Genomic DNA, 26,407 nt, shown 5'->3' on the forward strand with positions numbered 1-26,407 from the left:
CGGGGCTGGTTTGGGACCTGCTGGACACGGGCTTTGCCCCTGGTCCCTGTTGCCCAGGCAACGCTATGCTCCATTGACTGGCGGCTGCTGATGACGCTACTAACCTTCACCTATCAGAACAAAGACAGACACGTGACCGGCCCGTCGGGGCTGGTTTGGGACCTGCTGGACACGGGCTTTGCCCCTGGTCCCTGTTGCCCAGGCAACGCTATGCTCCATTGACTGGCGGCTGCTGATGACGCTACTAACCTTCACCTATCAGAACAAAGACAGACACGTGACCGGCGCGTGGCCTGCTGGATTCTGGGTATTGTGGTGCGGCCCGCGGCGCATGCGCAAAGTCTCCCAAAGAAGATTCCGGAAAGAAGCGGTGGAAAGGGAGTGCGCAGCAACCGGCGCCGGAGCGGTGAGTCCCTGCTGGAGGCAGAGGGTCAGAGACCATTCCACCATACCCCACCCCGATGGTCTGGGGAGAGAGATCAACCAACCCCTTCCGCCGGGGCGAGAGATTAACCCCTCCCCTCCCCCCCCCCCGGTGGGACAGATTAACTCCTCCCCTCCCCGGGGGGGGGGGAGAGAGATTAACCCTTCCCCCAGCGGGGGGGGGAGAGATTAACCCTTCCCCTTGGGTGGGACAGATTAACCCCTCCCCCTGGAGAGGGATAGATTAACACTTCTCCCCCCCCTGGGAGAGGCAGATTAACCCCTCCCTGGGGGGAGAGATTAACCCCTCCCCCCCAGGAGGGACAGATTAACTCTTCCCCCGGGGGATGTTTATCCCCTACCCCAGGTGAGATAGAGAGATTGTTTGCCCCCCATCTCCAGGTGTGAGAAAAAGTTTTTCCTCCTGCGTCACACTGTGACCCCCCAGTCCCAGAGAGGGGGAAAGGACAGTGTATCTATCACACTGTGGCTCCCCCAGTCCCAGTGGGGGAAAGAATTTAGTGATATGTATGTGAACCTCTTATACACAGCGAGGAACAGTGCTGTGGTTTCTGCGGCAAAACGTATTGAATGCTAACCTCACATCTATTGTTCATCAGCCTGAAATCCTAATGTAACGTAGACCCACGAATACTGCTTGGGTACTTGATGAAGTTTGTACAATTCCCTCTTATCTGTTCTTAGAATTTGGCATTTCATTTTCTCTGCTGCTGCTAATCCTTTTCTTTTACTCATGGAATGACAGGATTGTAGTTGTATGAGGCAGTTGATGGTGTCTCTGCATTGCATCATGTGGTTATTGTTCTGAGCTCAGCAGTGAATGCTACTGTAATGAGGCAGAATCAAACTGGGTGTCTCTTGCATCATGTTTTTGAGATGATGTTATCTTGAGTTGAATATGAAAGCTGAATCGTTTCTCCACTTGATATTGTTGTGTTATCCTAACTGGGAAGCAAGTGTTTTGAAAGGTTGTTTTCTTTAATATATCGCACTGATTTTTAGACTTTTACATTTCAGAAAGACCAATGCTTCATTATTTTATTCACTTGACATCGAGTAGGCATTGCAGCCATTCTGTGCAAAATGAGATCTTACAAAAATAACAGTTACTCTAGTTTTAGAGGATTTCTGATCAGGTTAGTGGGGTAAATGTTGTTTGTGTAGTAGTCTGGCCTTGAACGTCCACATGCACCATTTGAGCTGACACCCAGACCCATGATTTAGCACCACTTGCATAAAACAAGACAAAATCAGCTGTGCGGTTGATTTAAAAAAAATAGACTGCAGAAAGATATCAGTGGGCTACACAATTGGGTGGGATAGTAACAAATGGAATTTGCACAGTAAATGATATTTGGCTTAAGTGTAAAGCAACCAAGGAGTGATGACTGAAAGATTCATGAGGATGGCAGGATAGATAAGATACAAGAAAAGAAATTGCTGGAGAAACTCAGCATCTGTGAAAGAAAACAGTTAACGCTTCAAGTCCAGTAATCCTTCTTTAGAACAGGTTATGAGGGATCTAGATAGAATGGGTCTCTTAAATTGAATTGCATTAGCTTTGTTATCGCATGTACTCATTTGATTACACTACAGTACATTCGTAGATACAACGGTACTCAATTGAGTTCATAGAAAACAAACATGAGGGAAGTAAAGAAATAAATAGTCTGGTATTGTAGGTGATAGGAATAAATTAGGAAAATGAAATGGTTAGAATATCAGTCCTTCCGACTCTGTCCGTGCCGGCACCGAACCTCCACCACGTCGCTGGTCCAGTGCCACCACGTCGCTGCTGCCGGCACTGGACCACCACTTCAGGGATCATCACCACACTGACATCACTGAAAACATTGTCGTCCCACAGCCAAGTCTCTCTGGCTACTCTGTCACGTTAGGTCACCACAAGGCATGAGTCCCATTTGGGCTGTAGATGTTGCCTTGTCGGCATTGCCATCTTCAGGAGGCAGCTGCTGCCATCTCTGATAGATAGAGCTTTGCTGCAGCTGACCCCAAACACCAGCACAACACTGTAGCTGCCACTGACCCTGACACAGGGAGAGTGATCCCGCTGCTGCTGCCACTGCCACTGACCCTAATGCAGGGAGAATGACCCTGCTGCTGCCACTGACCCTAATGCAGGGAGAATGACCCTGCTGCTGCCACTGACCCTAATGCAGGGAGAATGACCCTGCTGCTGCCACTGACCCTAATGCAGGGAGAATGACCCTGCTGCTGCCACTGACCCTAATGCAGGGAGAATGACCCTGCTGCTGCCACTGACCCTAATGCAGGGAGAATGACCCTGCTGCTGCCACTGACCCTAATGCAGGGAGAATGACCCTGCTGCTGCTGCTGCCACTGACCGTAATGCAGGGAGAATGACCCCGCTGCTGCTGCTGCCACTGACCGTAATGCAGGGAGAATGACCCTGCTGCTGCTGCTGCCGCCACTGACCCTAATGCAGGGAGAATGACCCCGCTGCTGCTGCTGCTACTGACCGTAATGCAGGGGGAATGACCCTGCTGCTGCTACTGACCCTGACACAGGGAGAATGACCCTGCTGCTGCTGCTGCCACTGACCGTAATGCAGGGAGAATGACCCCGCTGCTGCTGCTGCCGCTGACCCTAATGCAGGGAGAATGACCCTGCTGCTGCTACTGACCCTGACACAGGGAGAATGACCCCGCTGCTGCTGCTGCCACTGACCCTAATGCAGGGGGAATGACCCCGCTACTGCTGCTGCTACTGACCGTAATGCAGGGAGAATGACCCCACTGCTGCTGCTGCTGCCACTGACCCTAATGCAGGGGGAGTGACCCCGCTGCTGACACTGACCCTAATGCAGGGGGAATGACCCCGCAGCTGCTGCTGCCACTGACCCTAATGCAGGGGGAGTGACCCCGCTGCTGCTGCTGCCACTGACCCTAATGCAGGGGGAGTGACCCCGCTGCTGCTGCTGCTACTGACCCTGACACAGGGAGAATGACCCCGCTGCTGCTGCTGCCACTGACCCTAATGCAGGGAGAATGACCCCGCTGCTGCTGCTGCTACTGACCGTAATGCAGGGGAATGACCGCGCTGCTGCTGCTGCCATTGACCCTGATGCAGGGAGAATGACCGCGCTGCTGCTGCTGCCACTGACCCTAATGCAGGGAGAATGACCCCGCTGCTGCTACTGACCCGGACACAGGGAGAATGACCCCGCTGCTGCTGCTGCCACTGACCCTAATGCAGGGGGAATGACCCCGCTGCTGCTGCTGCCACTGACCCTAATGCAGGGGGAATGACCCCGCTGCTGCTGCTGCCACTGACCCTGATGCAGGGAGATGACCCCGCTGCTGCTACTGACCCGGACACAGGGAGAATGACCCCGCTGCTGCTGCTGCCACTGACCCTAATGCAGGGGGAATGACCCCGCTGCTGCTGCTGCCACTGACCCTGATGCAGGGAGAATGACCGCGCTGCTGCTGCTGCCGCTGCCACTGACCCTGATGCAGGGAGAATGACCCCACTGCTGCCACTGCCGCTGACCCTGACGCAGGGAGAATGACCCCACTGCTGCCACTGCCGCTGACCCTGACGCAGGGAGAATGACCCCGCTGCTGCCACTGCCGCTGACCGTAATGCAGGGAGAATGACCCCACTGCTGCCGCTGCCACTGACCGTAATGCAGGGAAAATGACCCCGCTGCTGCCACTGGCGCTGACCCTAATGCAGGGAGAATGACCCCGCTGCTGCCACTGGCGCTGACCCTAATGCAGGGAGAATGACCCCGCTGCTGCCACTGGCGCTGACCCTAATGCAGGGAGAATGACCCCGCTGCTGCCACTGCCGCTGACCCTAATGCAGGGAGAATGACCCCGCTGCTGACACTGACCCTAATGCAGGGGGAATGACCCCGCTGCTGACACTGACCCTGACACAGGGAGAATGACCCCGCTGCTGCTGCTGCCACTGACCCTAATGCAGGGAGAATGACCCCGCTGCTGCTGCTGCTACTGACCCTGATGCAGGGAGAATGGCCCCGTTGCTGCCACTGCCACTGACCCTAATGCAGGGGGAATGACCCCGCTGCTGCTGCTGCCACTGACCCTGATGCAGGGAGAATGACCCCGCTGCTGACACTGACCCTGATGCAGGGAGAATGACCCCGCTGCTGACACTGACCCTGACGCAGGGAGAATGACCCCGCTGCTGCTGCTGCTGCCACTGACCCTAATGCAGGGGGAATGACCCCGCTGCTGACACTGACCCTGACGCAGGGAGAATGACCCCGCTGCTGCTGCTGCTACTGACCGTAATGCAGGGGGAATGACCCCGCTGCTGACACTGACCGTAATGCAGGGAGAATGACCCCGCTGCTGCCACTGCCGCTGACCCTAATGCAGGGGGAATGACCCCGCTGCTGCTGCTGCTACTGACCCTGACACAGGGAGAATGACCCCGCTGCTGCTGCTGCCACTGACCCTAATGCAGGGAGAATGACCCCGCTGCTGACACTGACCCTGACGCAGGGAGAATGACCCTGATGCTGCCGCTGCCACTGACCGTAATGCAGGGAGAATGACCCCGCTGCTGCCACTGACCGTAATGCAGGGAGAATGACCCCGCTGCTGACACTGACCCTGACGTAGGGAGAATGACCCCGCTGCTGCTGCTGCAACTGATCCTGACGCAGGGGGAATGACCCCGCTGCTGTTGCTGCTGCCACTGACCCTGACGCAGGGAGAATGACCCCGCTGCTGCTGCCATTGGCCCTGAATGCTGGGAGAACGCACTTAGTGCCACCACCTCCGATCCCTGGGAAAAGTTACAACTGCCGATTGGCATGTAGCTCTCTCCCTCTCTCTCGCTGCCTCACCAGTGCTGCCAACGAACCCGCCACAGAAAAGAAGAAAACAAAATACCGAAAGTAAAGGAAAATAAAGTGAAAGAAAAGTGCAGAAGCACAAATAAATCAAAGAAGGAAAGCAGGTGGGAGCAGTTGGGCCTCGAATAAGAGCCACTTAGTCTTGTTACTCCACCACCATCTTTCACCTGATTTAAGGTGTCTGTAACCAGGGGGCATTAATTTAAGGGAGATTATGTGATGTTGAGCATATATGAGAGGAAATGTTATTATCAGAGGATGATGGAACGTCTGAAATTCGCAGTCTGAAAGGATGATTGCAGTAGAAACCCTCTCAACATTGAAAAACTGCTTGGAGGTTTACGTGAAGTTACATCACCTACAAAACCACAGATGAGGGCTGGGAAGTGGGATTAGGCTGGATGGTGACTTGCAGGATGGGACAACACAGTGGGCTCCTGCTATTTCTGTGAATGCTTGTTGCAACACAGCAGTCCCTGAGTACTGTCCAGGACGCAAACACATTCCATCCCCAACCCAGCCCCATCACAGTTCCTCCAGTTCGTTGCCGTTAGTCTTACCAAGTGAGGCACCCTGCTAGTTTTACTGGAACAAGTGAATATTTTGTAATGATATCAGGGTATTGTATTCAATGATCTACTGTATCATATTTATGTTGTTCTGACTTTTGTCTCTATACCTTGAAATGATGAACCTCCCATTTTGCCTTTTGTTCAGCAGCTGCAGGCTTTTCAAGGCTCAAGCTCAGCATTACTGCCATCTGATTTAACTTGCTGCCATTTTGTTTGGCTTCTTGCAGTAAAGGGGGTAATTTATCATCTGGTTTTCCCAATTCGTTTGAATATTCTTTCAAAATTACATGGTTTTATGAATGATGCAATTATAAATGTTTATTTGTAACTGTCCAACAACAGGGAAATAGACAGCTGATCTCCTATAATCAAGCAAGGTGATGAAACAAGCTATGATCAGAGGAGATGTCACACTTCTGTCAAGCAATGTCTTTAATCGAGGAATAAATATTTTCAGTTAGTTAGAGCTGGGTTAGTGCAGTAACTAAGAATCCAGTAACTTACTGAACTCTCTGATTCCTGTTCTCCTCATTAGAGAGTCTCTAACGTGGAGTTTTTGAAGAGTAGTTCAGCAATATTGCTCACTAAAAGTGTGACGTGCCTGCAACATTTAGCAGGTCTCTTTGCTTTCTCAACAGTTCCCATCAGCATTACTTGCTGAGACATCATGTTGGCAGCAAGGTTCACTTGCCTGAGGCCTGTTCTCACCCAAGGAGGTCCAGCATGGAGGAGCTATAACCTGAAAAGTACACAGTGGCTTCTGCAGCCCAAACAAGTGAGTTTGTTTGTCATTAAACAAGGTTGATGTGATACAGTAATAGTGAATATGCTCTGTCCACTTCAGTACATTACTCAGGCAATGTCTCTATTAAAGCTGGAGAAGGTGGTGTACCCATGACATTGGCTATAACAGGATAGATAAGACTGGATTGAAAACCATGATTCTCCTGTGGTGGTTTCTCAACCCACCCTTGAAACATTACTTTGAAACCAGCATGTGTGTCCACTTCATATTTCTCATGTACGCTGACACCTCTGAACTGTAACCTCACTAACAATGATCTCAGCTGTTTTTCTAAGACTAATTAACTGATTTCAGATCTTGTTACAAATGCTATTCCCCACCACAGCTACAGTCCATCTCCCTGGCCAGTTCCCTGCCTCAGTCCCACAGTTATTTTAATAGGGTTCTGTACATCCACTTGTTTGGTCCTCTTCCAATGATAGTTAAGGTAGTTAACTAGAGTGGATTTCTGTCGGCTAAGTTAACTGGCTTCGTAGAGGTATTGCAAACGTTGTACACAAGTATTAGTTAAAGACTGCAGTCATTACTGGCTATAAGTCCAGAATTAATAACTTTGATATTAGTAGCTGTGTTGATTATGAAAGTTGAGATGTTTCTTGAGCCTGTCTATTTATTTATCAATGTGTCACTCTAACTCCACTGTGTCTTTTCCACTTCACAAAACTTAACTACTGAACCAGTAATAACCACCTTTCCTGTTCCAGAATTATGCCACCAAGTCGCGTGTTAATGTACGACGGACTAAAACAATGCGTGAAAAGATGAAGGAAGCAGTGTTGAGCCCTGCACTGGAAACTGCAGCAAGATGTAAGTCTATGTTTCAAGAGTTTGTCTTTGTGTGAACAGATTTACAGTTTATGAGCAAAATGGTGTTGGATGCAATTGGAAAATGCTGCATTGTGAAAGAAATATATTTATGATAGCCTGACACTCAAGTATATGGAAGGTTTGAGTTAAAAAGAAAGGCTGGATAGATTAGGACTTCTTTAACTAGAGCATAGGAGGTTGAGAGGTGACTGTAGAAGTTTATAAAATAATAAGGCGTATAGAAAGGGTTAACAGTAGTTGTCTTTCCCTAGGATGGGGAATTTCAAGATTGGGGACACATTTTTAAGGTGAGAGGAGAGAGATTTAAAAAATATGAGAGGCAGTTTTTTTTACACAGGGCTGTTTGCATGTGGAAGGAGCCTCCTGACAAAATGGTGGATGTGGGTACAGTTACAAAGAACATTCATAAGTACATGAATAGGAAAGGTTTGGAGGGATATGGGCCAGGAGCAGGCAGGTGGAACTAGTTTAGTTTGGGATTATGTTTGGCATGGACTGGTTGGACTGAAGGCTCTGTTTCCATGCTGTATGACTGAGTTACAATAATTATTCACTCCGGTCTGGCATAAAAATAAAATAGGGAAAGGTGGCCCAACCATGGCTGAAAAGGAAAATTAAGGATAGTGTTGGATCCAAGGAAGAAGCATACAAATCAGCTAAAGTATGCAGCAGACCTGAGAAGTGGGAGCAGTTTAAGTTTTAACAAAGGGATTAAGAGAGAGGAAGTGAAGTTCAAGAGTCAGCTTGCAGGGATCATCTGAACAGTTGTAATGATTGAGTGAAGTAAAACAGATTAGTGCAGACAGATGTAGAGACTTTGCTATCAGAAACAAGGAAGTTACAAGGTGGAGCAAAGAGCTGGCAGATCAAATAAATCAAATATTCTAGGTGTACCTTCACAAGGAAGAACACCAGTAACATTCCAAAAATGTCAGGGATACAGGGTCTATTCAGAGGGAGAAACTGAAGAAAATCAGTATTAGTACAACAATGGTGTTTAGGAAATTGTTGGGATTAAAGATTGACAAATCCTGAGGATAATCTCCGTTCCAGAGCACTTGAGGAAGTTGCCCAGGAATAGTGAATGCATTGGTTATTTTTCAAGATATTTTAGAAACTGGAATAGTTCCTATGGTTTAGAGGGTTGCTAATGTAACCCCACTGTTTATAAATAAAGTAGGAAAGGAGAAAACTGGAGTTATAGACAAGTGGCAATGGATTGGTGGTGGGGAGAGGTGTGTGTGACCCAATTATTCTTATGCAACTGTCACTGAGAAGGCACAGGCAGATGCAGAAAGTTGTGCAGAAGGGAACTGGTATGTTGGCCTTCATAATGAGAGGATTCAAACACAGGAGCAGACATATCTTGCCGCAATTGTATAGGGAATTGGTAAGACCATGCATGGAGTATTGTGGGCAGTTTTGCTGTACTTATTTGAGAAAGGATGTTGTGGCTGTGGAGTACGTCAGATTGATTCCTGGGATGACAGAACTGATGCATGAAGAGACCCTGGATCGGTTGTATTACATTCACTGGCGTTTAGAAAAATGAGTGGGAATTTCATCGAAACATATAAAATTCTAACAGCTCTTGATATGGTAAATCCAGGAAAGACAAAGTGATGGTATCCCTGTCTCTGGGCCAATCCAAGTTCAAGTTCTATTGGACAAGTTGATTCAAACTATTTATAAGAATAAAGCTTGTCAGCAGTTAAATAATCCTCTCACTACAATCTTTGTATATCCATTGTAATCTCCTCTGTACTTGTTCTGCACTGCTGTGACCATTTCTCCTCTTCAGCTTTCTCCTCCACTTGTCAGTTATTCCTGCACCCTTTTTCCTCTGTATATCCTCACTTAAAAGTTATCTCATCTATTTCACACACATTTTCCTCATGAGGTGAGATCCTTACTTTGTCCCAGTCCACTTGCAGTCAATAGTCTTTTAAAATCTGACCTGAACAGGTCATCAATCTTCCAAATTTATTTCATTCCCATTCTAGTTTTATCACATTTTGAGATGTTGGAAATTTTTCATTTGTGTTTCTCGATTTTAAGTACGTGCCATCATTCTGAACATTGCAATCTGATGATGAATGTGTTAAATGAAGCTGTTCTTTCTGTTCTCTATGAAGTACTCTCTGGTTAGCTGCATTATAAAGCTTTCTCTATGCTGTTTCTATCATATGTTTTAGCAAATCTGACATCAATAATATCATGGTGACCCTCATGTAAATTGGCTCATTAAATCTGTATTATGTGTATTATTCTGTGGATTAGTATCCATAGGAGCCAAGCAGCCTCGTTATCAGGGATTGTCTCAAATCTGCATTTAATATGTGTAAAAGACTTAACTCGCACACTGTGTTACCTGATGTGCTTACTAGATCTTTTGATTCTACTAATATTCATTTAGTTTGTAATGCAGCATATTCTAACACGTCTGAACTGTTGTGTTTCAGTCGACTTGACAGGAAGATTGTTTGTGGCTGGAGGAGCAGCTGTGGGTCTTGGAGCACTTTGTTACTATGGACTGGGTATGTCCAACGAGATTGGAGCCATTGAGAAAGCTGTGTAAGTATGTAACTGTGAGCATTTGTAGAGAACGACAGAACAGTTTGTTACAAATTTAGACTAACCTTTTGAGAATGTTCATTTCAGATCATTGGAATATTAATCTATATGTAACATTCAGGGTAGATAAGTTAGCATTCCATTTTCACCAAATGGCAAAGATTTTAGTTTAAATTGGACTACTTTGGTTAAAAGTAATGAATGTTTGCACTGAATTGCCATAGAATTTTACCAACCTATTTAAGTTGTTTGGTGACACTGGCTGACCAGTCACCATTTATTTCCTGTCCCTAGTTGCCCTTGAGAACGTGGTGGTGAGCTGCCTTTTTGAATAGTTATAGTCCATATGCTGTAGGTAGACCTATAATGCCCTTGGGGAGGGAATTCCAGGACTTTAATCCAGCAATATATTTCCAAGCCAGGATGGTGAGTGGATTGAAGGGGAACTTGCAGTTGGTGGTATTTCCAAGTATCTGCTACCCTTGATCTTCAAGATGGAAGTGGTCATGGAAGGTGCTGTGTAAGATCTTTGGTGAATTTCTGCAGGGCATCTTGAAGATAATATACACTGTTGCTACTGAGCATTGGTGGAGGAGGGAATGGATGTGGTGCTAATCAAGTGGGCTGTTTTGTTCTGAATGGTGACAAGTTTCTTGAGTTGCTGGAGCTTCACCGTGTGTAAGCAAGTGGGGAGTATTCTATCACAATCCTGACTTGTACCTTGTAGATGGTGGGCAGGCTTTAGAGAGTCAGGATGTGAGTTACTCACTGCAGAATTCCTAATCCCTGATCTGCTCTTGTAGCTGTTGCATTTATATGGCAAGTCCAGTTGAGTTTCTGGTCAATGGCAGCTCTAAGGATGTTGACAGTGGGGAATTCAGTGATAGCAACTTTGAATGTGAAGGGTTGATGGTTACATTGTCTCTTATTGGTGATTGTCATTGCCTGGCATTTGTGTGGTGCGACTGTTACTTGCCACTTGTCAGCCCAAGCCTGGATATTGTTCAGATTTTATTGCATTTGGAGCTGGACTGCTTCAGTATTGTTAGTAGGATATTGGCCCACAGTGCTCATGAATAAAACAGAATTACTCTGTAGTGACAACCTCTGGTGCAGAAGTTTGTTATTTTAAACTGTTTCATTTGCAAGTGATTTCACATCACATTGCCTTGCTACTTAAGATAAACAAAATAGAATTGACGTTTTCAGAAAAAGAATTCCTGAATCAGGAATCAGAGACAAAAGTAAAATTAACAGTATATTTCCTAACAAAGCAAGTAATTAGAAGTTGATCCATGCTCACAATAAAGTTGAGTACTAAAAGTAGTAATTTTTGGGTTTGTAATTTGTAGCATTGGTAGTTATTACTTATAGTTACTCAGTATGGTCCATGACTGCCTGATAGTTAGTGAAGAGGAAACTGCGGGTGCTGAAGCCAAGTTGGAGCACCTGGTACTACTGTAATTCAGATCAGCTCACTGAACAGTGTTGGAACTTGGGGCCTCCTTAGACTACTTGATCTAATGTGCTTTTGTGTTCAAGGTGGAGAAATATTTGGACTTAGTCATACCACTAACCTGATAATATATCCCACAGTATTTGGCCACAATATGTGAAGGACAGGATCCGTTCCACATACATGTACTTTTCAGGAGGTATAGGACTCACAGCTCTGTCAGCTGTAGCGATCAGCAGATCACCAGCAATCATGAATCTCATGATGAAGAATTCTTTTCTGGTAAGTTGTTGAGAAAGTCATGGACATCACTTAGTAAAGCTTTCTTGATGATGATTTACTGATGTTTGCTTAAACACTTCCAAAGGTATTTCATTGAGCCATTTTTTTAAAAATAGAATCTCTACAGTGTGGAAATGGGCCATTTGGCACACCGACCCTCCGAAGAGTATCCCATCCTGACCCATTCCCCTAACCTGTTATTCTAGATTTACTCCTGACTAATGAACCCAACCTATGCATCCCTGGACACAATTGTCAGTTTAGCATGGCCAGTCCACCTAACCTGCACATCTTTTGGACAGTGGGAGGAAACTGAAGCCACATGGAGGAAACCCACGCAGGCACAGAGAATGTGCGAACTCCACACAGACGGTTGCCTGAGGCTGGAGTTGAACTCGGGTCCCTGGTGCTGTGAGGCAGCGGTGCTAGCCACTGTACCACTCTTTTGAAGATTTTAAAAAATCTTCCCTCCAGGAAGGGATTGTTGCAAACAAATTTTTAATACTTTTTGATATTAGTGAGTGTAAGGAATAATTCATTCTCTCAGGATTGTACCAAACAAGTCAATTCCGGTTAGTTTGGAAATATTTTCCTAGTTTTGTTTTTTGTCATATTGACAAGACTTTACCCTGACTGTACATCATCATCGACTTTACCAGTTTCCTTATCTCCCCTCCCTCCCCCAATCTCATCCCAGGTCCAACATTCCAACTTGGCACCGCCATCTTGAATTATCCTACCTGTCCATCTTCCTTCCCACCTATTCGTTCCACCCTTCCCTCTGACCTATCACCCTTAATCTGCATCTACCTATCCCAGCCTTCCCAGCTGTCTCCTCCACCCTCCTATTTATCTCTCAGTTTCACTGTCCCCCAAATTCTTGATGAATGGCTTATGTCGAAACCAACTCTCCTGCTCCTTAGATGCTGCCTGACCTGTTGTGCTTTTCCAGTGCCACACTTTTCAACTGTGTAACTTGTCCTGCAACCAAAGTAAACCCTTCTCACAGCCGAAAGTCTTAATTTACAACAGTCCTGAGTTTTATCGAGTTCATAATATCCATGAATATATTGCCTGATGTTAGCAGTAGAATTTGTGCTGGAAGTTAAAGATTGGCCAAATAGATTTCTTACAGGAAATCAAGTCTGTTATCAGAGCGAAGCTAGGTTTTACTTTGAGTCAAGCAATGTAACTCCGACTGGTGCTGTGCCCTGTCCCACATGGGGAATCTTGAGACATTGTTTCAAGTTCCTTCATTGGGCTGTTGTTGACTTATCATTATAATCTATCTGCAAATAATTTAAGTTTTGATCTTAATACTTGTTTGGCAACCGAGCAGTATAAATGTAGAGGATATTATCTTCAATAGGTATGACCTGTGTACTCGTGCTTGAGATGCGTATTAGCAAGTTTCTGTTTTTAATGAGTTCATTAACAAATATTTATTTGTTAAAGTAATTTATATGCTCTAAATTTTGATTTGACAGTAACTTGGAGAAAGACTTTGATTTAAACTGCCCACCAACAGCATTATCTTAGTAATTTTATCCTGAAAAGGTAACTAAGAAAGTAGCCAGATCAGGCTACTGTTGTTGGTTCATTCTGCAGGTTGGCCTGTGTGTTGCATTTGTCTCATCCTGAAGTTTACTGATTTCCTTTTCTCTCTTTTAACAGGCATTAGGAGCATCATTTGCAGCGATGATAGGAGCAGGTGTTTTGGTGAGATCTATACCCTATGAGGAAGGGCTGAATTCTAAACACTTAGCCTGGGTACTGCATTCGGGTGAGAACTGTGTAAACTTTTTGATTTAACATAACTGGTTAACATATGAAATTCTTTTGCCTGGCATTTTAACACAACTAAATTGTATTGATATTCTGACGCTGTACTTTGTTTATTTTCAATACCTCAAACTGAATGTAGGCTTAAATGCTAAAACAGCAAAAGAGAGTTTTATTAATCCATGATTTTATTTCTGTTCAGGTGTGATGGGAGCTATGGTTGCTCCAATGGTCCTCCTTGGTGGCCCCATCCTAATGAAAGCTGCCTGGTACACAGTAGGGATTGTGGGTGGTCTCTCCACTGTGGCTATGTGTGCCCCCAGTGAAAAGTTCCTGCACATTGGTGGACCATTGGCTGTTGGTCTGGGATTGGTTTTTGCTTCCTCTATAGGTAAGTAACTTGGGTAAAAGTCTGTGCATTTTTTGAAGTTTTCATCTATTTTTGAGAGTGTACTCATTTGTAAATGTGTATGTGCATTTTTAGGCTCTGTATTCCTGCCTCCTAGCTCTGCGTTTGGTGCTGGTCTGTATTCTGTGGCTGTCTATGGAGGCCTGGTTCTTTTTGGCATGTTCCTGTTGTATGATACCCAAAAGGTGATCAAACGAGCAGAGATGTACCCAGTGTATGGTGTTCGGAAATTTGATCCTATTAATGCGTAAGTATTAGATTTGCTTTCTTGGTTGTTCTTTTACAGAGGAATAAAGGAAGGTACTTGTAATTACATGATTAGATTAGATTACTTATAGTATGGAAACAGGCACTTCGGCCCAACAAGTCCACACTGACCCTCCGAAGAGCAACCCACCCAGACCCATTCCCCGACATTTACTCCTTCACCTAACACTACGGCAGTCTATATGGCCAATTCACCTAACCTGCACATTTCTGGACTGTGGGAGGAAACCGGAGGAAACCCTCGCAGACACTGGGAGAATGTGCAAACTCCACACAGACAGTTGCCTGAAGCGGGAATTGAACCCGGGTCTCTGGCGCTGTGAGGCATCAGTGCTAACCACAGGGCAGCACGGTGGCACAAAGTTGTATAGTACCTTTATTTTTGGAAAATACTTTCTAAGTAATAGGAAAGTGCATCTGATGTCTACTTGCTGTACTTTTGTAGGTAAGCGCAATAGATTTCAACCCCGCAGTGTGATTATTGCCAACACAGATGATATATTCATTAAAGTTTTAGGGATAGTTAAAGTCACCATTCTCTCATTAAAGAGTAACAACTGGTGGTAATTTTAACCTGGGAGTCGCCATGCCTCAGGTGAGGGGAGAGGTTGAGAATTGGTGACCTTGTTTGGTATGGGAATTGAACCTGTGCTTTTGGCATCACTGTGTACTGCAAACCAGCAATCCAGCCACCTGAGCGAAATGACTCATGTGACGGAGAACAGTTGGCCAGATCACCTTAACAACTCTTCAGCTTGAGTGGTTTCATGGGATTAGATTGCAGTCTTCCCAATTTTAATTGGAAGAAATCCCAAACACATTCACGAGACTGAAATTCCTACCAAATACTCCATATCTTCACCACTATTGACTCCACCCTGTCAAATCTTTCAAGCTGAGCTTTCTCAACCTTGGCACCCTATTTAATCCTGGTTTACTGACATCTCAAACTCTTCCCATATGCAAAATGAAGGCAATTCCTGTTCACCCTCTTCCATGTGCTTGCTAACCTATGTTGGCCCCTGACCCTTAAACATGAATGAGAATTTTAATACCATGGTGTTAAAGTGCTTCAGTGACCTTAATTTCCCTGTCTATAATTGCCAACTCTGCACTCTTTCAATTTTGAAGTCATTTTAACATCCTTTTACAGAGTGCGGGTATCACCTTGGTATTCCAGAAATTAGCAGCTGTTTCTTTAGCTGCCTAAGCTGTAAGCACTAAAATTTCCTCAATACTTTTCCTCTTCAGCATCTGGCACTCCTGATTAAGATATACCTTAAATCTTGGTCAGAGATGTGGTTTTTGTTTGTCACCTCTTATACTGTCACTTTTGATTTGGTCTGTATTTAGCTGATTTTGATGTGATGTATTTGCTCAGGATGTGATATATTAAGGGCACTGAATACACATTGTATAACTGTAAATGTCTCACAATGTTTTGAACTCAGTTGACAATCATAATTTTTCTCAAAACTAATTTTTCAGGAGTTTCGGTCCCTTGATTAATGTTGTCATTTTACTACTTGTGCTTGAATTCACTCTCGGACGTATCTGTTAATTAATGCTGGCTGACAGTTTCACTGCCCTTTGGATCCGATAGCACATTCTAACCATCAATTTACTGAATTATTAAGTAATTGAAACAATGATCCTTGTGAATTATAATCAAAATGGGTCTATTAACAGTGACAAAGGCATCTTTGAGGATTAATGCAAGTTATAACACTGCTTCCCACTGGCTGGATTGGCTCCAATGCATCTTAATCTACTTTGTTAGCAACTTCAAGTGTTCCAGGTAGATTCTGAGAACTGCTTTAAAGGGCCTCCATTTTTGCCAAAAAAAAAGTTTCATGTTTTTGCAGTTGCCATAAATCAGTAACTTTCTCGATGGGTGATTGGCCCGTATCTCCTAGCACCTCTTCCTGAGAGCCATACATCCCAAATTTCATGGTCGTTGTGGTTGAGCAGTCTAGCCCAATCAAGAGGCATGTGGAGGCAGTCAGCCACTCCGATACTGATAGTTTGACCCTAAGACTGTCTGATATCAGGCTCAATGTAATGAATTGTAGCTGCACAATCCAATACTACCAAGCTAAGTTCCATAACCATGCCATCTGGCTGAGAGCACCTAGACTCTAACATGCTGATAAAGTTAATGGATGGAGAGAAATGGCATTCTTCTGTATTCAGCAGTGAGGTTTCTGAATAATGTGCATGCTTCCACAGTCTTTTAAACATCTTGACTGTGCGAATTGATAGAAACAGATGATCTGAATCATGCCCAAGATAATTATATGCTGAATACAATAGATCTTGCCATTTGTCTAAATCATGTTTTCTTCATTGATAATCAATACAGAAAATATGGTACAGGCATAGATTGAGAGGAAGTATTTGATGAGGACTGAAGATTAGATTAGATTCCCTACAGTGTGGAAACAGGCCCTTCAGCCCTAATAGTCCATACCAACCCTCCAAACAGTAACCCACCCAGACCTACTTCCCTCAGACTAATAAACCCAATGCTATGGGCAATTTAGCAAGGCCAATTGACCTGACCTGCACATCTTTGGATTGTGGGAGGAAACCCACGCAGACACTGGGAGAATGTGCAAATTCCACACAGACAGTCACCCGAGGCTGGAATCGAACCTGGGTCCCTGGTGCTGTGAGGCAGCAGTACTAACAACTGAGCCACCATGCCGCCCCGTGAAGAACGTCTTTCTACTGTTAAATTGCAGGGTGCACTATGCTAAGTGCTCGAGGAGTGTATTGGAGAGTATAGGTGTAAAAACTGATCCTGCATAATGTCACCCAGCAGCTTCAGTCTTTCAGCACATTACTAGTGACTTGCAAATGTGGGCTGAGTGCCACTGAGAACAAGTCACCCATTATCAAAGTGACAGTCTTTAACCCAGCTGCTTGGCGTTGCATATAATCAACAATAGCACAACCAAGGTCAATCTCAGCCTCCATCTGATCTACGTGCATTGTTTCTTAAGTTGGTCGAGTTGTGAGGGGCTCCACTCTGATTGACACGCTGAGCTACTGACAGGTCCCTAGACCCCAGTTAAAGCACAATGTGATCTGTACTTCATACAAAGATTAAAGTACTTTGTTTTGCCAGTGTTAATCAAATGTGTTTCTTTCTAGATGTATGGGGATTTATATGGATACATTAAATATCTTCATTCGAGTAGCAGCTATTCTGTCAAACAGTGGCACTGGCAGGAAGAAGTGATGAAAAGAAGACTGCTTGATTGGAGAGTAGATTCACAAAATCCTGAGTTCAAAGTGGATAAGTTGCCGAATCATCACTGGGTTGTACCGGCTAATCAGTGCCAAGCATAAATCCTCTGCTGAAACAAGTCGCATTAAAGGGACAATGGCTTAACACAGTGATCTTTTTTTTTGCACCTCCTTTGTTTTCTGTGAAAAATAAAATCACAGTCATAATTGGGTAGATGGAGTTCTGTGTAAGTCTGTGTGCACAGAGAGGTGATCTTAAAGTTTTTTTTTCAAATGAAAGTTATCTTTGAAAGTGCGTGGAAATGGCTTTCAAATCTTGAAAACATAATTAAACAGAAGCAACAAAAATGCAACTGCAACTAATAATTGTAACATTGGAGGGAATCTAATCTTTTCATCTCGGTGCAGTGTGGAAACAGGCCCTTCGGCCCAACAAGTCTACACTGACCCTCCAAAGAGCGACCCACCCAGACCCATTTCGCTACATTCCCCCCTGACTAATGCACCCAACGCTACAGGTAATTTAGCATAGCCAATTCACCTAACCTGCACATCTTTGGACTGTGGAAGGAAACCGGAGCACCCGGAGGAAACACACGCAGACACGGGGAGAATGTGCAAACTCCACACAGTCACCCAAAGCTGGAATTAAACCCGGGTTCCCTGGCGCTGTGAGGCAGCAGTGCTAACCACTGGACCATGAAATAAACCTTCCAGAGGTGGCTCAGTGTTGTGGCTGAAACAAAACAGCTTTTCAGCTCAAGGTTTCCCATTCACTACACAACCATGCTGTGTACGACCAGTCTAAGCTTTAAAAATGCATTTGCCTGTACGTTTCAGAAGGTCATTATGTGTCAAACACAGTGCTGTGGATCTAGAGTTATCTTTAAGTACAGCAAGTTTCCTTCCGTACGGGGCATTAGTGAATTTTTTTTTACTACAAATTGGCAATGGCTACATGCTTGTCGTAATGTCAGCTTTTCATTCCCAATTGGTGGCTCAGTGGTTAGCACTGCTGCCTCAGCACCAGGGACTTGAGTTCAATTCAACTCTCAGACAAGTGTCTGTGTGGAGTTGGCACATTCTCCTCATGTTTGCATGGGTTTCCTCTGGGTGCTCCAGTCCCAAGATATGCAGGCTAGCTGGATTGGCCACGCTAAATTGCCCTGTAGTGTTCAGGAATATATGTAGGTTGGGTACGTTAGCCTTGCAAAATTTAGGGTTACAGGGTAGTGGCATTGATTTGGGTGAGATGGTTTGGAGGGTCAGTCTGGACTTGTTGGACCACATTGCCTGTTTCCACACTGCATGGATTTGATAGAAAAACTTTGCCTTCTGTCATGGTGAGACTTGACCCCCATCTCCAAGATATTAGTCTGAGCCTCAGGATTAAAGATCTTATAACTGCACTTGTGGAAAAAATAGGGTAATCTGAAAGAATTGACTTCCCTTTTCACAAAGCCAAGCTATGTATAGCTAGTCCTTTTGGAAATTCCAACAGAGTAAAATGTGCTCTGAATAAAGAAGATCTTATTCGCGTATTGTATTGTGCAAGGTGGGAGCCTATGGCGTTGTAAGATGCAGGATGGCTGGAAGATTGGTTTCTAGCAGGAAACTGTACAGAAATGGATCTTGTCCCGCCCATCTGGGAATGACAAGTACAGTCTTGCAGCAATCAGTGTTGGTCCTCAACAGTTTCCGATTTATATCAGGGACTTAGATGAGAGGATTGAAACATGGTGGCTAAGTTTGCTATTTATCTTTATATCACTCCTGGAGTCATTTTCAAAACCAAACTTTGTCATCAAAGTATGTTAAGGTTAAATGGGTGTAATTTTGGCAGAAAGAATAAAATGCAAAGTATTATTTAAATGACAAACGACTGCAAAAGTTTGAGACTGAGTAGCATCAAGGTGTTCTCTCTGGGGAGGTGATAGCTGAATGGTACTATTGTGAGACGAATGGTCTGGAAACTTACCTTGTGCTCTGAGAGACTGGGTTCAAATCCTACCAAGACAAATGGTTGAATTTGAATTCAAGAAAATGGGTTTTTGAATTCCACCTATGATGGCTATCAGGGGAAAAACCCATGTTTCGTTAATGTGCTTTAGTGAAGGCTGCTATCCTGACTTGTCAACTATATTTGCTGTGGCTCTGGAGTCAATGTCGTTGACTCTCAACTGCACTCTGAAAACTACTAGCAAATGTACTAATCACAAGTGAGTAAAGTGAAGTCTCAAAAAAACGACCAACAGCATGTGGACTGCAGTAGTTCATTGCCACTATCTTCTCAGGAAAAACTTTGAGTGTGACTAATTGCACATCCCATCACTGGCTGTACTTTTAAATCCCATGAGTGATTTTCTTTTTAAGTTTAATCCTTTGGTATTGTTTATTAGGAGAGGAATTGAACATAAAAGCCACGGGTGTTAAACAGTTGGTAAGACCCTGAGTCTGAGTAGTGTTGACATGGTGGACACAGAATGGAATTTCCACACGGGCAAGTGCACAGTTAGATGACACTTTTAAAGTTTTAGGATAGACAGCAGGGAATTTATTTCTCTCATTGAGTTATGAAACCTGGAATTCTGCCTGTGGAGGTGGGGATAGATTAGTTCTCTGGCATAACAAGAGTCTGAGATTATTGGGGATAGACGGAAATGTGGAATTGAAAATTTGAATAGATTAACATGATCTTCCTGAATAGCAGAGCAGGTTTGAAGGGCTAAATTTGACCTTGGTAAATCTGCCAGATCTGAGGATCTTCACGCTGGTGTGTTGAAAAAGATGGCCACCAAATTAATGGACACATCGGTGATCATCTTTCAAAATTGTATTAACTCTACAACAGTGCCTGCAGATTGGAAGCATTAAAATGTTGCAGACTCACAAGTAATTAGAACTTTTCTCATTGTTCAGTCAGGATGTGAGATTGATTAAGAAAGCAGGATGAATTTAAACCGGGAACATTATAATGGGTTCTAGTATTTTCCTTTCTGTTATCATCAAGTCTAAAGGGTCTGATTATCCAGAGTTATTTTCTAAATATCCAGTAGAGTCAACATGAATTTACAAAGGAAAGAATGTGTTTGACAAACCAGAGAGGGTTTTTTTGAGGTTGTTACTGGCTGATGGAGAAGGACAGACTGGAGAATGTGATGTATTCCTGCTCCCATGTCCTTACGGACCCATGGTTTTATCAACAGCACTGGAGCTTGTATGTATTTCATTGAAATTTAGGTGGTGATTGTACCTTCCTGTTCCAGGAGAGGAATAGATGTTTGCTTCTTCGGGAGTGTATTTCATTCCTGTGAAAGTGATAAGTAGAAATTTGTTAGAATTTGTGACCTAGACTCTTTCATCTTGAAGGATGCAGTTTGGCAAGTGTGGATTTAAAACAGCAGCAGCTGAACTTTTTTTTTAAAAAAACAGACTTTCCTTTCTTAATGATTCTATCTTTAGCCACTGGCAAGAGAATTGTGTTTAGCCAAGCTTATTGTTCGGCTAAAGCTCAACTGAGAGATTTAAAATAATTACAGGATTATAGTCAGCACTACTACCTTTAAATTTTGGGTCAAATCTAAGTGTCCTTCCCTGAGGAGTTTTCTGATTAATCGAGATAAATTCAATAAATAAATCGACAGAGATATAGCAGAAACACTTGAGTTAACCAATATCACATCCTGACTTAAGGATCCTTCAGGACTTTAGAACTATTCTCGAATCCTTATTATTTGTGGGTCAGGCATTAAGTTAGAGACTATAGCGTTATTAAGATACTATCGTAAAAATCAATCCTGGTTTACAATATTGTAATGGTTACAATATCGTGGTATAGGAAAATTAAAATATTGAAATCATCTAAACCTAACTTGCAGTCACAAATAGATGGACAGATAATGTTGGTTTTGCATATTCATCTAGAAAGAAACGCAATGTAACAATTTCTACCTGGAAATAAATGGTGTTTGAATCTCCACAGAGGCATATGTTAAGGATATTCAAATTTAGCCAGCAATATTTGTGTGGTGTTCAAATTCACCAAGATGTAAAGTCACCATACATTTTATAAAAACCTGCCAGATATGAATTTGTATTTTGTTTTGTATCTTGTCTCAGCCTTTTTGAGGAGATTCTAGAAATTGTCTCTGGGTTTTGTGTCAAAGATAGCTTACCAGCTATACCTTAAAGTAAAGCTTTTAAGTATTTTCTGTCAATTTGAGAAACTGTAACTAAAAATGCCATTCTTTTTTTCATTGTATGTTGTATGAAAAGGAATTTTGTCAACTAAAGTTTTTGTGGGTATCTGCACATCTGGAAGATTTAGGTCCTTCCACTGAACAACACTGTCCCTGACTAAAACAAATTGTTGGAGAAGCTCAGCAGGTTGGCAGCATCTATGAAAAGAAAGCAAAGGTAATGTTTCGAGGCTGGTGACTATCAAGATTTATGGAGAGCAAGTGGACAATCTGAAGGGCAGACAATTGGTGAAAGTCAGTATTGCCTCCAGTGGCCAGCTCAGTCACTTGTCAAGTGATTAACAAGAGTGTTCAATGGCAAAGAGCTCAAATCCAATATCAAGCTCATGGTCCTCAGGGCAACAGTATTACCAGCTCTTCTGTATGAGTCAGACATGAACAATAAACAGTAGACACCTCAAATCTCATGAGAGGCAACATCAAATTCTGTGAAACCAGTGAGAGGATAATCGCTCCAATACCCTCTCAGGCCAACATCTCCAATATCAAGGAACTGATTGTAGTCTATCAGCTGTTTCAGAGAGATCATATTGTCCTCAGAGTAAGCAGTTACAAGGGAGGGCAGAGGAAACACTTCAAGGATGACCTGAAAGCCTCCCTGAAAAAAACCATGCATCTTCTCCAATCCATGAAAATTGCTTACCCAAGACCACCCAAACTGTGCCAAGAAGCATTCACAAACGATGACAACTGTTGTGAGCATCAGTCACAGGCCCGAATTTGAGTTTGCAGAATTCTATTTGCAGATACATTCTATTTTGCTCAGAAAGCACACACCCTGCAGGCAGTCAATGCATGTAATATTTTATCAATTCCTACTTTGGAAATGGATTCTGTGTCCTAACCTTGAGCCAGACTGGTTCTAACCTCACACTGTTAATGCATTGTCTGAGCTGAGATGTCACATATCTTGAGTATGTGACTCAAAAGAACTCAAGGTTTTATAAAAATAAGTTCTGGGATTTACATATTATTGAACCAAAACCTACAACCCCATTCTAAAAGTTGAAAAACTTAAATTTAACAGCAATCTGTTCAGTATATTTATTGTTTCAGTTGCATGGCGCTGTAATCTTTTGCAGTAAATTCTGTGTCTTATGATCCTGCTCCATAGCTACCTGATGAAGGAGCTGCGTTCTGAAAGCTAGTGCTTCCAAATAAACCTGTTGGACTATAACCTGGTGTTGTGTGATTTTTTTTTAAAACTACATATTCTAGAGTGACACTGCTCCTTAGAAAACACAACTCAACTTCCTGTCTGTTTCCAGTCCTGCGTGGTTCATATATATATATGTATGCCCTTTATCCTTCTTAATCTGTCAAACTGAAATAAATCTATCAATTAGCTTCCAATCAAGTGTACAAATTTATTAGAGGTCTCATTTAGGTTGTCTCTCAGTCTATACACGGCTCTGAAGTAAATAGATTGGAATAGAAATTTATTGTCACGTGTACGTTTACATGAAAAATACAGTGAAAAGTTTTAAAAGTCACCCTTTCAGCGTAACTATATGTCTTTGAGCAAGGCACTTTTCCTACAGTTGTTCTCTGAACCCTTCCAGTGTTGGGGGGGACCAGAACAGGGTGCAGCGTTACAGATGTGGTCTAACTAGGGACCTGTATAATGACAGAATGGAGTCCTTTCATTTGAACTGAATATTGAGAGCTAAAGCAAAGAGGATGTTAACTCTATGACTTCTGTGCATTGATGATGACTTTGATTGACCTTTTCGATGTGAATCACTCTCACCATTTCTCCCCTGTCTCTCTCTTATCCACATGCATCGCACTAATTACTTTTCCAGACTAAATACCAGCAACCATGTTTTGGCAATTAACATTTACACTATTTTAGGCGCAACGGTACTGAATGGCACTTAATGAACTGGATTCATTTCAGTTCAAAAATCTCTATTTTTCTGGATCTCCTGCTGTACTTTGCAAGTACAGCATTACATTGCTGACTCTGGGCTTCCCATTTTTACAGTTACTTCTTGTGTCCACAAGATGGCGACAGGATACCATAGTGCATAGAAAGTCAACCACTCTGCACTAACCCTAACCCTAATACTAACCCTATCACAGATGGACTATATCTTCCAGTCTCCAGGTGGGTACAGGACCAGATTCCAGTCATATAAACCATATCTTAGAGACTCTGGCTGGGTGCAGGACCGTGTGTGTATAATCTTTACTGCCTCACTCTTTCTTCCAATTCCTTGTCAAATGTATTGCTGAAGTCCATGTCTGCCTTAATCAATCCTCTTAGTAACTTGATTGAGGTATTGAAGAAGTGACAGAGACACGATTTCCCACGCACAAAGCCATGTTGATTATTCCTAATCAGTCCTTGCCTTTCCACAAAAATGTAAATCCTATCCATCTGAATTCCCCTCCAATAACTCACCACCACTGATGTCAGGCTCACCAGTCTATGGCTCCCTGTCATTTCCTTATCACCTTTCTGAAATAATGACACCACATTAGCCAACCTCCAGTCTTCTGGCATCTCACCTGTGGCGATCGATGATACAGATATCTCAGCAAGGGGCCCAGCGATCATTTAGGAGAAAGTGAGGGCTGCAGATGCTGAAGATCAGAGCTGAAAATGTGTTCCTGAAGAAGGGCTTATGCCCGAAATGTCGATTCTCCTGTTCCTTGGATGCTGCCTGACCTGCTGCGCTTTTCCAACAACACATTTTCAGCCCAGCAATCATTTTCCTAGCTTCCCACAGAGTTCTGGGTTACACCTAATTAGGTCCCGGGAATTTATCCATTTTTATGTGTTTTAAGTCATTCAGCACCACTCTGTTGGTGAGTTAATCATGAACTCAAGATCACACCAACTCAATGAAACAGTTTTGTTTCCCCTTTTTTTTCTCCTGATCGGCTTCAAGTTCACTGGGATACATTTTTAATATAATTTTCAGCTTGAACAGGGTGAACAAAATGAAGATTCCATCACTCCAACTTGTGCAGAGCTTTGATTAGAGGATATTTTGGAAGGAGTGACCACAATGGTAATATTCTTGTTAGTGTAGATGAGCAGAGAGATCTTGCTGTCCAGGTACATGGATCCTTGAGATGTGCCACCCAGGTTGGTAGGGTTGTTAAGAAGGCATACGGCGTGTTAGCTTTTATTGGTAGAGGGAGTGAGTTTCGGAGCCATGAGGTCCTGCTGCTGCTGTACAAAATTCTGGTGCGGCTGCGCTTTGGATTTTGTGTGCAGTTCTGGTCACCGCATTACAGGAAGGATGTGGAAGTTTTGGAAAGGGTTCAGATGAGATTTACTCGGATGTTGCCTGGTATGGAGGGGAAGTCTTAGGAGGAAAGGTTGAGGGACGTGAGGCTGTTTTCGTTGGAGAGAGGGTTGAGAAGTGACTTAATTGAGACATATAAGACAATCAGAGAGTTAGATAGGGTGGACAGAGAGCCTTTTTCCTCGGATGGTGATGGCTAGCACGAGGGGACATAGCTTTAAACTGAGGGGTGAGAGATATAGGACAGATGTCAGAGGTAGTTTCTTTACTCAGAGAGTAGTAGGGTGTGGAACACACTGCCTGCAACAGTCATAGACTCACCAACTTTAAGGGCTTTTAAATGGTCATTGGATAGACATATGGACGAGAATGGAACAGTGTAGGTTAGATGGGCTTTAGATTGCTGCACTGCCCTGTGAAACCATCGGGGGCCGAAGGGCCTGTACTGCGTTGTCATGTTCTATGTTCTATATTGACTGATTCTGAAATTCTCACCCTTGCTTGCAAAACCCTCCACAACCTTTCCTTGCAATCTCTGTACACTCCCGAATGCTAAAGCCCTGGATATTACTGTGATCCCCAAATTCTGCTCATTTCGAGTCCACATTGTAGGACAGGCGAGGGTGCAGAAGAGATTTCCCAGGACGTTGCCTGGGCTGGAGAGTTTCAGTCATGAAGAATGATTGGACAGACTGGGGTTGTTTGCCTTTGTGCAGAGGAGACCGAGATGGGATGTGGTTAAGATGGATAAAGTAATGAGGGGCACAGAGGGGGCAGACTGGAAGAGACTTTCCTCATTTGATGAGGGGGATTCAATGATCAGGCAACATAGAATCAAGGAAAGGGGCAGGAGATTTGGAGGGAAAGCGAGGAGAAATCTTTATCACCCTTGTCAGCCATGGTTACCTGGTCCACCCCTTAATGTGTTCCTTCGTCTTTGAGATTACTGGCCCCGAATTATCCCCAGAAACTCCTGCTCCACCATCTTCCTTGCTCGAATCCCCTTCCAACTAACTCTGGCCATCTCTTCCCTCATATCCTTGTCATTACCTTTCCTCAATTACAATTCAGTTACACCTTATTCCAGCTCCTCCATCTCAAACCGCAGGGTGAATTCGATCGTATTATGGCCACCGCTCCCTGGGGGCTCCTTCACTTGCTGGCAGTGATTTCCAGTTTCCCAGCCACTTCAAGGGTGGTAGAGGAAGAAAACCTGATAATGTGTCAGATATATAGATGTGCACTTGCAGTGCTGAGACAAACAAGGCTCTGGGCCAAGTACTGGAAATAGGGATAGGAATGGCATCTCGTTTCTGACCAGCCCAGACTCAATGGGCAGAAGGA

General features: G+C 43.9%; 1 protein-coding gene across 3 annotated transcripts; it reads left to right on the forward strand.

Moving 5' to 3' along the window:
- Positions 1 to 299: 299 nt before the first annotated feature.
- ghitm (growth hormone inducible transmembrane protein) lies at positions 300 to 17,756 on the forward strand. 3 transcript variants are annotated; one of them, XM_043678699.1, is made up of 9 exons: positions 300 to 406; positions 6,528 to 6,664; positions 7,399 to 7,501; positions 9,985 to 10,096; positions 11,693 to 11,834; positions 13,509 to 13,617; positions 13,819 to 14,007; positions 14,101 to 14,272; positions 17,449 to 17,756. In XM_043678699.1, exons 2-9 carry the CDS (start codon positions 6,557 to 6,559, stop codon positions 17,534 to 17,536), a joined length of 1,023 nt encoding a protein of 340 aa, XP_043534634.1. In that variant the 5' UTR covers positions 300 to 406; positions 6,528 to 6,556; the 3' UTR covers positions 17,537 to 17,756. The 3 variants fall into 3 exon arrangements, with proteins under 3 accessions (XP_043534634.1, XP_043534635.1, XP_043534636.1); XM_043678700.1 differs by having other exon boundaries at positions 317 to 406; positions 6,507 to 6,664; XM_043678701.1 differs by having other exon boundaries at positions 325 to 406; positions 6,504 to 6,664.
- Positions 17,757 to 26,407: the final 8,651 nt, after the last annotated feature.

This window comes from Chiloscyllium plagiosum, chromosome 38 (assembly GCF_004010195.1).
Source record: "Chiloscyllium plagiosum isolate BGI_BamShark_2017 chromosome 38, ASM401019v2, whole genome shotgun sequence".
In the NCBI taxonomy this organism is placed as follows: Eukaryota; Metazoa; Chordata; class Chondrichthyes; order Orectolobiformes; family Hemiscylliidae; genus Chiloscyllium; species Chiloscyllium plagiosum.

Bases quoted from the DNA above. Each gene is read 5' to 3' on its own strand.
- ghitm (XM_043678699.1), top strand. From the start codon at position 6,557: ATGTTGGCAGCAAGGTTCACTTGCCTGAGGCCTGTTCTCACCCAAGGA. The intron at 14,008-14,100 runs GTAAGTAACTTG...GTGCATTTTTAG, and splicing joins GGTTTTTGCTTCCTCTATAG to GCTCTGTATTCCTGCCTCCT. The intron at 14,273-17,448 runs GTAAGTATTAGA...GTTTCTTTCTAG, and splicing joins AAATTTGATCCTATTAATGC to ATGTATGGGGATTTATATGG.